General features: G+C 45.5%; 1 protein-coding gene across 2 annotated transcripts in view; it reads right to left on the bottom strand.

The window, feature by feature from the left end:
* The window catches only part of FBXW4 (F-box and WD repeat domain containing 4), an 87505-nt gene that overhangs the window by 51840 nt on the left and 22327 nt on the right, over window positions 1–13338 (bottom strand). For both annotated transcript variants that reach the window (XM_018041142.1, XM_005698404.3), the window contains exons 3-5: window positions 12973–13158; window positions 12407–12539; window positions 5948–6042 (exon numbers count right to left, since the gene is read on the bottom strand). In XM_018041142.1, coding sequence (XP_017896631.1) covers window positions 5948–6042; window positions 12407–12539; window positions 12973–13158 — 414 coding nt within the window. The remainder of the gene's footprint in view (window positions 1–5947; window positions 6043–12406; window positions 12540–12972; window positions 13159–13338) is intronic.

The raw sequence follows: 13338 nt of genomic DNA, 5'->3' as shown, positions 1-13338 counted from the left end.
AGTATCTGGAGAGAGAAAGAGATCAGGACAGGAGGAGAGAGACAGCGACAGACATAGAGCAGAGAAAGAAAGAATGGAACACTGAGACTGAGGGATGGAAACGTATCTGTAGCAGGGGCACAGCATCCCACTTTCTGCAGCAGCCTCTGCTTCTAGTTGCAGTGTTTCATTTCAGCCAGTTCTTCACAACTGAGCCAACCTTCCTGGCCAGGGAAGGAGTAGCTCCCACAAACGGGGTCTGGGCCAGCCAGGGCTGGTTGGGTTGCTGGTCTCAGGCCAGCAGCTCAGCACATGAGTCTCTCTGTGCCCAATATGCCCTGGGTAGTGGCAGAAATCCAGGGTCATGAGGAAGTGAAACCCACCCCTGTGGCATTTCATCCATGCTACTGATGGATATGTCTGTCGGAGAGGCTTGGCTTAGCACAGGCAATGAACTCTAGGGTGGCGGGCACTGCCCTGAGATTCAGCAGGACCAGACTCCAATTCAGTTGTTTCCCTATGCTGGTCTCTTTCCAGTATTAGGTCATCTTAGGCTGGACCAGTGGGCCCACCAAGCGTCACAGAGTTCCCGTCTTTCTCCAGACACTCTGCTACCCCTTCCAGCCATGCCAGGCTCTGGCCTGTCCACACTGTCTTTGTGTCCCTGACATTCTCATGCAGGGCACACCTGTAGGAGACTCCCTCTAGTATGCTCTTCAGCCTGGCAAAGGGGGACCCTGAGCCCCTCCTTGCTGACAGAAGGTGCCCTTTCCTGAGCAAGCCCCTGACCCTGGGAAGGGGGAAGAGACAGATCTTGAAAGCTGTGGGCCAAACCATCAGGATGATCAGCTACAGTGTGAAACACAACAACGTCATCCATCAGTCTTTCTTCAGGTTATCAAGGTTAGGGATCCCCTTCGGGGCCAGCTCTTTATCACCAACTAGCAAAAGCAAAACTCAGGGACACAACATTTACTTTTGATTTGTCTTTCGCTAAAATCACTGAGTGAGTTAGGAAGCCTAGGGCCAAAGGATTGTTGAACCACTGGGAACCAAAAGAATCTAAACTGAAAGTTGGCTGCCTTTTTTTTCCCAATCTTTCAAACCTCTCTGTCAGAGAAAACTCCAGATGCAATTACCTTTCACTAAAGAAGGGCGTATTTCAACAGGCTGGTGAATGTGTCTGCCACACACACAACACACAGTAAACCCTGTAGCCACTGGGAACAAACACCCACTCTCCACAGAAATCCACCCGCTTACCGAACAGTACACAGTGATGGCTTTCCTTCCAGACTCTCCCTCACCTCTGGGAGAAATGAAGCAAGAAGGGGCAGCTCCTCCATCAAAAGCCCCCAGAGGCCACAACTCACTTTACAAATTTGAATCGGTACATTTCATGCAGACTTGGACTAATCCCCCAAAAACAAACAGGCCACCACAGCGAGCACAGTTACACAAAATTATATTTTATATTTAATAACACAGCTATGTCAAGTTTCTACGCCTATACCACTCATATGTTTCCCTAATGACAGAAACAAGAGAGAAGGGATTAAAACCCAAGTGTCCTGGGAAGCCTTCCTGACCACATGCACTCATATGATAGCAAGAGTTGTTCAGAAATGGGGAAAGGATTCTGCTGAGCATCTCTGTTTTCTTGGAGGGCAATAATAAATAAGGTGTCTGCAGAGGAAGGAGGAGCTGTGGGCGCCTGTCTCTTCCACTCCTCAGCAAACAGGGCGATAGGGAACCAGACTCATTTCACCGCCAGGGTGCCTCCCAGCCAGCTTGCAAGGGCCCCTGCGCACTGAAGACCCATGTGCACTGGCACTCCTGGGGTGAGCACTCGCAGCTACTCAAGTGAGCTCAGCCTTGACTGCATACCACCTTCCTCCCCTTCCCCTCTCTATCGCAAGCTAGCCTCCAGAAATGGAATGTTCCCAGGTCCCCACTGAGCCTTTCAAGGGCCACAGCTACTGTGCAAGATTCTGGTGGGTGAAGGCCCTGCGGTGACCCAGAGGCCTGCCTCATGGCCCTCCCTGAGCACTACAGCAAGTGGCAATAGGCTGGAGACCAGAGCCTCTTCAGCCCTATCCCACACGCACCCTTCCCTGAGCCTCCATTTCTCCATCTGCCAGGAAGGGGATGCCCCTCTCTCTTCCTCAACTAAGACACACTAGTTTCAGGTGAATGTGAAAGCCATCACTGTGTACTGTTCAGCAAGCGGGTGGATTTCTGTGGAGAGTGGGTGTTTGTTCCCAGTGGCTACAGGGTTTACTGTGTGTTGCGTGTGTGGCAGACACATTCACCACAGTCAAGCGACCATTGCAGTTGTGTCCCCATCTTTCCCCACCACTGAGTAAGACCCTTGGAAGAGTCACCCCACAGCAAGCGCCCTGTCCACAGGGCACACAGAGGAAAGGGAGTGAGGAAAAAAGTGATGGAAAATAGAAGGGATAAAATCGAGTCTTTAACAGTTATTCATTTCCCTACTCTGAGTATTTACTATATTCAGCTAGAAATAATTTTTTAATAGCAATATAATGCACTGCACATTTTAAAAACTCTGCTTTTCTGTGATACTCATGGAAAAGTGCTCAGAACTCCATGTGACCTCAGGAGATGTATCCTGAGACCAGCTCCACAATTACACCCAGACACGTGCCCTTCCACCTCCAGCATCTCACTTCTGTTCCATCTCAACCTGTCCTCTTTGCACTCATCACAGAGCTCCAGACTAGCCCTCCTCTACCGAAAGAGGGCTACATCTATAAGTCACAAATCCTAAAAACAGAGTCATTAGTGTTGGTGCAAGAAGATGTTATTAGACGTTGGTACAAGGAGGGCATGTAGGAGGAAGAGGAAAAGGTCTTTGCCTACCACCTTGAAACTTACTGGCTTTCCTTCTGTGTTTTTTGAGTACCTAAACATGGCTCTAAGCACATGACTGGTATTAAATATCATCCTCCAAGAGTGTTTACAAATCAAGAACTCAAGGTCAAGGAAGGAAGGAAACGTTGACATTTGGACACGGGACAGAATACCTGCTTTCTCTCAGTCATGAACACCTCAAATTAAGCCTAGGGCTTGAGGTTTCACGTTTCATGCTACAAGTTTCTAAGTACACACACAGGAAAAGAAGGCAGATAAGTCTCAGCATCAAAGATAAACACGATGAATAGCTCGGACAAGTTATTTTAAATAGAAGAAAGAGAATGAGATGTGCTGGGTCTCCCAAATGACCAGGTTCCTTCTCACTACACCAAGGAGCAGTGGGGGAATGAATCGTTGTCAGGCAGGTGAGGAGCACCTGCCCTGGAGGACGGCTGCTGCCCACCTGCTCCTCACTCAGGGTTCATGGCCACATCACATGAGTGACACTGACGACCACACTCAATAGGAAAGGTGGCCGGGAGGGGAACAGAAGGCAGCCATGGAGGGCAGGAACCCCACGGGGGGAAAAGGAGAGGAAAGAGACTCCTGCTAAGTCCTCACCTTAAGAAGACCGCAAAAGAGCAGTGTGACTCCATAAGGGCCAGGAGAAGCCTGAGGGAAGTGTGAGACACGAGAGCAAAGCCGCTAAACAAATGCTTTACCAGGCAGGAGATATTCTGGCTGACAAGACTCTAGCCCTTTAAGCTTTGTAGAGTATTTTCACATTCATTATTTCAGATCATTTTCACAATAACCTAGGATTATGAAAGAAATGGTATTCATATTTAACAGATGAGCAAACCATGGCTTCAAGCATTTACCCAAGGCCACTCTGCAAGCGGCAAAGCAGAATTCCAGATTCGCAGAGCAGGCCCTCCACCTAGGAGGCAATGTCTTTCCAGACTGGGAAAATGGATGAGTTTACTGAAAGATTCAGATTCACTGACACAGTAAGAAGAAATGGATCTAATGCTAAGATGAAAAATCCCTGTCCCAATATATTTTGGAGGTAAGACAAAAAGCAGCAAAGAGAATACCAACATATACTCTGGTCATTTAGTACAACAACAATATCCCAAATGCAAACTACTTTTTAAAATAGTCCAAAACATCATTTGTGGACTTGGGGAAAAGTTCAACTCAATAGTGAGTGAAGGAATCATCCCAGGGCAAGAAAGCACACCAAGAAAACAAGATGTAAGGACACCAAGAAGACTCTTAAGGAGACTGTAGGAAAACATGAGACCTCAGTTTTCAAAGATGGGGCCTATCAAGGACTTGGCAGAGGGTCTGGCATAGAACACATGACTAATAAATGTTAGCTGCTGGTAGCAGTGGTGGTTATAGAGCAGAGCTAGTAATATTAAGGAGCTAGATCTTTCCTCAAATCCAGCTTCTAAGTTGTGGCCAAAAAAAAAAACCCAAAGTCAGTTTATTGTGATCAAAACTGCTTAGTGACTAAGGCAGACTCTGTCCTCAACCTCTCTTATCAACATCATCTTCAACAGTTATCACGCTCTATCCTGTTAACAGGTAGCCTAACACACTCCAGAGGAGGTGGCAGAAGTAGAGGAATACGAAGATGGGGATGCTGGGGAGCCTGTACATGTCTCTGGCCTATATCCACATGCAAGAAGCACATGGGCCATCTCCAGCCTGAAGAGCATCCCTCCACCACCAATCATACCCCAGCCCACCCATCTACTGTAAGCCAGCATAAGTCCTCAGGTAAGCACCAAGATGAAGTCACCAGCCCACCTGTCACTTCCCGCCCTTATAAATATCCAGCCCACAGACACCCAAGCTTGGCTAACTGGCTTTAAAGGGGGCAGCGTTAGGAAGAAACTGAGGAGGGGCCAGAGCCCAACAGCTCCATTTTCCACCCTTGGCTCCCACACACTTAGGCCTCTCTACTCCCTGCTGCTCTTTCCTTCCCTTTTTCTGAGGATTGCTAGAATGATTTGTTCTGAACCGCGACAGGTTTATAGGTTAGCCGACACCTTCACTCTGTGGAATTTTAATTAACTTCTCTCATCGTCAATATGCTAAGGAATGGGGTCTCCATGCTCTGAGGTCAGCAATGTGTTTCAGGTCCTGCTATATCAGCCGTCAAATTGAAGAATTAATGACGTGGCTAATCGGCTCTAATTCTTTAGGAAGAAAAAAAATTTGAAAGAGCTGTGGAAGGGGCAGGAGGGGTGCAGCCTCCTTGGGGTGAGAAGAAAAAGGCTGAAGGGGCCTGAGCAAAGAGGGGGACCAACTCTCTCCTAAAACAAGTGACTGACTTAAACCTGACGCTGGAGAGTATCAGCCCTACAGCTTTCCCATTGATCATTCAGTGGGGAGTGAAGGGTAAAGAAAGTGGGAAAAGACACCAGGTAAACACTCTGATAGAGCAGGTGCATAGAGGGTGTCTATGTATCCTGCTTGGGGAGAGGCTCTGCCTCGGTTTAAGAAAGCCTAGAAAGCAGAAGTCAGGATCCAAAGCTCACTTCAGTTCAGTTCAGTTCAGTCACTCAGTCATGTCCGACTCTTTGCGACCCCAAGAATCGCAGCACACCAGGCCTCCCTGTCCATCACCAACTCCCGTTCACTGACTCACGTACATCGAGTCAGTGATGCCATCCAGCCATCTCATCCTCTGTCGTCCCCTTCTCCTCCTGCCCCCAATCCCTCCCAGCATCAGAGTCTTTTCCAATGAGTCAACTCTTCGCACGAGGTGGCCAAAGTACTGGAGTTTCAGCTTCAGCATCATTCCCTCCAAAGAAATCCCAGAGCTGATCTCCTTCAGAATGGACTTAGTCATGGGTAAAACTAGACAAACACCAGCCAGGCCAAAGGGTAGGATAAAGCCATCATCAAAATCGGCACTTCTGCTACAGTTGTCAATGAATCTACTCCATAAACATGACTTTGCACACAAGCCCAAGTGGACATGGGCCCCAAGCCTCTCCTGATGACGCCCACCTGCCTTGTAAAATAAAAGCATCATTTCACAGGACAAAACCATACCCCAAAACATCTCCCTTACCTGAGCAATGGGCTGATAGCAATGGACCAGACTCGGTCTTCAGTCTGGATGGTGTGTAAGCACTGCCCCAGCCGGCCTGAGGCCAAAGGCCATACCTGGAAACAGGAGAGGAGATGCTCTCGTTGGCGTTGCCTGGGATCGGGTTGGGGGGCTGGAAAGATGCACCAGGTGGAGTCCCTGTCCCAAGCGGGTGGGGGAATGGAGAATCTTTCTGTTCTGCACACACAGAGCTCTGGGGAGCACAGAGGGGCCTCTCCAGTTTCTGCCTTACCTACCACCTGGAGAGACGCCAACTCTGAATCCTAACCACCCTCTCACTTCCACCTGAGAACCCTTAAGCAGCAGCCAGTTCTATACTAGGGAGTCAGTTTCACGTTCCTCAACTGGGATCTGACTGAGAAGCATTAGCAGGGGAGGCTCACCTCTCTCAGTAACCTCCCTGTGTTTGTGGGTTTTCCTTTTCCTATCTGTCACCAAGATTTTACTTTGGAGAGGTAGATAGATGGAAGAAGATCAAGGCCCAGTAAGAGAGGACAGAGACAAAATTAGAGTAGAATTAGAGAGACAGGAATAAAAGAGAAAGATCCAAGGGAAGGAAGAATGGAAGAAGAGGACTTCAAAGTGGGAAGGTGGTGTGTTGTTGTTTGTTTGTTGATAATACCCAGAATCCAGCGCTATTCATGTCAGCAGGGAATTTAGCACCTAGTGTCACCAAAAGTAGCAAAAAAGCTTAACTCTTTTAAGCTTCCATATCTCCTACAGGTTAAAAATATTGCTTGGAGCACATTATCTGGTCCCTATCAGTCAGGAATGTACATTAGCAGCCACTCTGGGCTTAACTCTAATCAACACTCACAGAGCCCTCTCAGTGGTCAGTGCATTTAGAAATCTCCCATTAAGCACAAGGCCCCCTCACCGCACCCAACCCTAGATGACACACACAGGGGACTAAGCCTCTAACCAAACAGAGAGGAAACCTCAGATGTACACGGCTGTCCCCAGACAGCAACCGAGGAGGAATCCTGAGGAGGCAGCCAGACGGATCAGTGACCTCTCAGGGTCCCCACGGTGCTATAAGGGGAACACATGGAAGTCAGTCAGGACCTTAGATGGAAGAACTCTCAGGAGACATTCCTTGAGTTTACGGGGTAGGTGATGGAGTGGGGGTGGTCCTGACTTCTTAGGATCACATATCTCTTCTCTAAAAAGGAGAAAGTGTTTCTTAGGTTTTGTGTGTCTATGATAGGGGGAGGAGGGTGTGAGTTACTTTTCCCAACATAGGGAAAAGAAAATAAATTTAATAAGAAGATACTGAATGAAGAAGGGCAGAAAAGAAAGGTCAATAACACAACTTTTCCTGCAATGTCATGATTTTGGCTCATTCTTTTGGATCAGGTCACTTTGGTAGGAACTAAATGTATTTAATGTCCTCTTTCAGATCAGCTCAGCTTGGAAGAGAGAAGGATATCAGCCCTGGGATTTCTTTGGAAGGAATGATGCTAAAGCTGAAACAACAGTACTTTGACCACCTCATGCGAAGAGTTGACTCATTGGAAAAGACTGATGCTGGGAGGGATTGGGGGCAGGAGGAGAAGGGGACGACAGAGGATGAGATGGCTGGATGGCATCACTGACTCAATGGACACGAGTTTGGGTGAACTTCGGGAGTTGGTGATGGATAGGGAGGCCTGGCGTGCTGTGATTCATAGGGTCGCAAAGAGTCGGACACAACTGAGCGACTGAACTGAACTGAACTGATGCAAACTACTGAGGAGACAGGTTCTTATTGGGGGTGGGTGGGGAGACACTAAAGACTGTGATTACAAAATCTATGAGTACGGCTCAAGGCCAGAATTCACTAGAGTCCTTCACTGAACAGGCTGATGGATCCCACTGTGAAAAAACACAGAACAAAGTTCCTGGTTCCCAGGAGTGGCTCCAGCAGCATGCTGCAATTTCTCAAGCACAATCTAGGGAAAGTGGCCTCTTGACCTGCACCAGAAGCACACCATCCACCAAAATATGAGTATGCTGATCACATCTTAACCTTCAGTGGTCAAATCCAAACAGACTCATCCCTGATGAAGATATAACTCAGTGGAAGTGGACATATAGACAGTCCTTTTATAAAAAAAAACTGGCAATATGTATAAACACCCTTAAACTGACCAAAGCCTTGAACCCGATAATTCTAATGCTGAGACTCTATCCTAGGAAAATTATCCTAAAATCAAGAAAAACCTAATGATAAAAATATTCCCTGCAGCTGCATTAGCAGGAAGAGCTCCTAAGGGCTTTAGAATTAGACAAATCTGGGTTTGAACCCTAGTTGCTACTTATGTATCTCTGATGTTAGGAATATTTTATAACTTCTTAGCTTCAGTTTCCTCATGTATAAAATGGGAGGTAACGCCTATCTCTCGGAGAAGGCAATGGCACCCCACTCCAGTACTCTTGCCTGGAAAATCCCATGGATGGAGGAGCCTGGTAGGCTGCAGTCCATGGGGTTGCTGAGGGTCGGACAGGACTGAGCGACTTCACTTTGACTTTTCACTTTCATGCACTGGAGAAGGAAATGGCAACCCACTCCAGTGTTCTTGCCTGGAGAATCCCGGGGACGGCGGAGCCTGGTGGGCTGCCGTCTATGGGGTCGCACAGAGTCGGATACGACTGAAGTGACTTAGCAGTAGTAGTAGTAACGCCTATCTCTTAGGGCTGCAGTGTGGAAAAGTGAAGCTAAGTGTAAAGCACCTAGCACAGAAGCACCGTATTTGGCAGGCATTAGGCATCAATAATGGTGGTTCTTATCACTATAGGAAAAGCTAGATATAAACATCCAACAGGAAAAATAATAACTAAATTATAAGTTCCATTGTGAAGCCATTAAAGATGACCAATAATTTATAACAATAATAGAAAACCTTAAAAAATAAAGTAGACACAGCAGGGTATACATAAGATACACTATGTGAAAGTCGCACAATCGTGCCCAGCTCTTTGCAACACCATGGACTATACAGTGCATAGAATTCTCCAGGCCAGAATACTGGAGTGGATAGTCTTTCCCTTCTCCAGGGGATCTTCCTAATCCAGGGATTGAACCCAGGTCTCCTGCATCACAGGCCAACCCAGCTATCAGGGAGGAGTGCAAAACAAACTACAATGAGGTCTCACCTCACACCAGTCAGAATGGACATCATCAAAAAATCTACAAACAATAAATGCTGGAGAGGGTGTGGAGAAAAGGGAACCCTCCTAAACTTTTGGTAAGAATGTTAATTGGTTCAGCCACTATGGAGAACAGTAGGGAGGTTTCATAAAAAAACTAAAAATGGAGCTATCATATGATCTACCAATACCACTGTGGCACAGATCCAGAGAAAACCATAATCTGAAGAGATATATGTACCCCAATGTTCACTGTACACTATTCACAATAGGCAACACATATCCACCGACAGAGGAAGGGATAAAGATGTGGTACATTCATACAATGGAATATTATTCAGTCATAATAAAGAAATAATGCCATTTGCAGCAACTTGGATGGACCTGGCGACTGTCATACTAAGTGAAGTAAGTCAGACAGAAAAAAGACAAATATTGTATGATAATACTTGTATGTATAATCTAAAAAATGGTACAAATGAACCTATTTACAAAACAAAAATAAGAGTCACAGATACAGAAAACAAACTAATGGTTACCAAGGGGGACGTGGGGGGGAGGATAAATTGAGAGACCGGGATTGACACATACACACTACTATATGAAAAACAGATAACTAATAAAGACCTCCTATATATATAGCACAGGGAACTCTACTCAATGCTTTGTAATGACCTATATGAGAACAGAATCTAAAAAAAGGGGGATATAAGTATATGTATAACTGATTCACTTTGCTGTACAGCAGAAACTAACACGACCCTGTAAATCAACTATACTCCAATAATAATTAATTTTAAAAAGATATATTATGACTATAATTATGTGGGGGAAAATTACAGTAAAGAATAAAATGAGAAAATGAATAAATGTAAAGGGCTTATTAGCACAGTGCCTGTACATTCTATGTTATTATAAAACAAAAAAAGCAAACCTATGCACTGAAAAATACCTAAAAGATAAAAAATAAAAATAAGAAAAACAGTTCAAATGTCCCCTCCTTCATAAAATCTCCCCTTCCAAGTCAGATGTGAACCCTCTGAACTTAAAACTCTCTGGCCGTTTCCCTAGAGCCTTACAGCTTCACTAACCTGGCCACTTCCAACCAGCTTCATAGCTAGTGCATGCAGTCTCAGTGCCCCTTAAAGAAAGACCATCTTCTTCCCCTTTGAAGCCTCACATAGAGTAGGCACTTATCAGAATGAAGAAAAAAGGGAGAAAACGAACAAATGATCAGTCCTGCCCCAGACCCAGCAGGAATGTAAGCTACCATTCTATCACATCTCAGGATGGAGCCAGTCTCACTAAAGTCAGTCCAGAGAGGCAATCCAAGCTAAGTCACAGTAATTCTGAAACTTGGGTCAGGGTCAGGGGCCTACAGATGTTTACTGATGAACATGAGTAAGTTCTTATGTAGGTTCAGGTTTTAGAAACCTGTAGAAGCAGCTGGAGAATTACAGATGTCACCAAAAAGAAATGGAGAGTCAGTTATAAAAGGCTAACTGTGGGTAACATGAAAATGGTCCAGGAAGATGAAGGTGGCTAAATGCAAAGACAACAATAGAAGGAGGGGACAGAAGCAGCTACTGAAAGCCAGAAAAGATGAGCTGGCCTAGAGGTCACTGGGAACCCCAAAAATAGCTGACTAGCTTCCTGGAGTTGAACCTAGGGAAGAATTCTGTCACTGACTAAAAAGAAATCTTCAAAAGGAATAGGAATGTACTATAGTGACAATTTGAGAATTAGAGTACTGATTTTAATGCTTAAAAACTCTAAAACACTAAATAGTTGTACTTAAAACATGAAACTAACCCAATATTCCAAGTAAAATTGCTGTCAATCTTCAACTGTAACCAGTCTATACTATGAATTGCTACATATGGTCATAAAACTTAGTTGTGCACTGCCCTGGGTGGCAGACTACAGAGAAACGGATGGACGAAACAGAGATCATTGAAGGTTTCCCAGAGAAACTTGAAGCCATGACGATACGATGCTAGAATGAGACAAGAATGTCTAGGTCACACATGTACAAAAGGTTTCTAAGAAAATTGTCTTCTGAGAAGTATAGCAAAATTAAGGCTAGTCTTTTTGCAAGGAATGGTACAAAGATGCTGACCAATTAGAAATGTGAAATAAGTATGGGGTGGAGGATTCAGATAAAAGAAATTCAGTTTCCATGTTGGTTTGAAAGATTTTCTGAATTTTTCTCAGGCTCCCTGTGCTGATGAGCACATTTCTCGGACAGAATACAAAGTATAAGAAAAATATTAGCAAAGGGAGGAGAAACTTCCTTAAATAGAAAGGAACATATTTAGTCCTTTTTACATAAATTAGCAACATTTTTACATGAAGGTATAATCAGTAAAGAGAACATGGAGTCAGAAGTTAGTAAAGACTGCAACTTCTCTCTCTTGAGTCCTCTGCCCCATGTGTCTTAGAGCCCCATTAGCTGACATGGACAAGCATTTTGCTCCTGTTAGCAATGTGGAGTCTCCAGACGCTGGGAAACACACAAGCAAGAACCTATCAAGCTTCCTGCACCATCAACTGAATTGTCAGCAAAGTTCCCACAGCAGCCCCAAAGGACCAGGCATGTATGAGCCCTGGCAAGGGATGGACACAGAGATGGAGAAAGTTCTTCTCTGTCTCACATGTGGAAGCCTATTTAACCCAGACACGAAGGAGCTGAGTCCATAAAGCAGGGGTCATGCTACTTATCAGTCTCATTCTGTTGGGCCTTGGCAGATGTCTGAGTTTCGACCAGGCAACTTGGCAATGACACAACAAACAATGCCCTCCTCTCACTGTCTTTCCACTGCTTACTAACCACATCACTCTCCAGAGAAGCAGTAAAAACACATTTTAATTATCAGCCCGATTCCTTATAAACAAGGTGGTAAAAAAATTAACCTTCCCAAACACAGAGTGAGCAAAAGGTGGGAGATTTTAAAATAAAATATTGGGGTTAGAACTCAACCCACAAACTTGAGGAAACTCAGCTCAGGGAGGAAAAGCTGGCCAGGCCCTCTGTTTTTGAGTTCACGCCACATTTCAAGTGAGTGGCAAACTTCCCAGCCACTGTCCACTCCTTTCCCAGGCCAGCTGGCAGGGACACAGCCTGGCATGGCAAGCTGCATGCCAGAGGCACATAAGTGAGTTCTTTATTGTGCCATTCCCCTGCTGCCCCAACTCAATGCCCTCCGCCAATCCTGAAACTCAAGCTCCTATCCACCCCCTCCACTCCCTATAGACAAGAGGGAATAGCACTATGTAAGGAGGAGATCTCACCTTGGCTGTCCTGTCTCTGGAGCCACTCACAATGATGCCCCCTTTGCAGTCCACACAGTTCACCTCCTGTACATGGGCTGAGTACTTGACAGTGAAGGTGCTATGAATCTTATGAATACCAATCTTCCCATCTCTAGGAGAGAAATAAGAAGCCAACCCCTGAGAGCCAATTACTTTCTCTGCAGGAAGAGAACAAGTCTATAGAAACAGACCAAATCTCCAATGACTTCCAATTTGCTAAGCTTTAGGCAATTCAGCCCAATAAGGTGCTGAGTTTCTAGATATCTTTACTTCTTCAGTACACTTGGGGCTGAAGAAAGCTGAGAGACAAAACAAATCTCCCCCTTGAGAGTATCAAAACCAGGTTCCCTTTTCATTAAAGGTTCTTCTTGTTTTCCTTTTCCAGCTTACCCTATTAAGTACCTGCTTTAAATGGAAAAAAAACATTACCCCTTCTTCTAGTCTCCCTACTCATCCTTTTGGAGTAGAGACAGAAAAGCCAGCAGCAGGCAGAAGGTCTCTGAAGAATATTGAGGAGGAAGGAAGGAGAAGCCTGCAGCACTTACCCTCCTGCACTGATAATATGCGAGTTGGCCAGCACGAAGTGGCAAACGTCCTCATCATGTCCAGCAAAGACTCCCAGGGGCCTCCGATTCAAGCTGGCACCATCTGGGCGGAACTGATAGGCCAGGATGAAATTAGCCTGGGATATGTACAGAGAATCACCCTCTAGCTGCATCCAGGGCATCTGACTGCAGAGATGAAAAACAAAATTTAAGGATCATCAAGATATAGCAGGGAAATTCAACTTCAGTCTTTAGAAAGGCTGACCAATCCCCAACTTAGCATTACCTATAAGGCTAAGTCTGTATCTCACTCCCCTCCTTCAAAACTACTACCTTCCCTTAGGCTTTCCTAGAAAACTAGAGTGA

This window comes from Capra hircus, chromosome 26 (genome assembly GCF_001704415.2).
Source record: "Capra hircus breed San Clemente chromosome 26, ASM170441v1, whole genome shotgun sequence".
Lineage (NCBI taxonomy): Eukaryota > Metazoa > Chordata > Mammalia > Artiodactyla > Bovidae > Capra > Capra hircus.
Note: the sequence above shows the minus strand (reverse complement) of the source record. Positions and strands in the feature narration are given on the sequence as shown.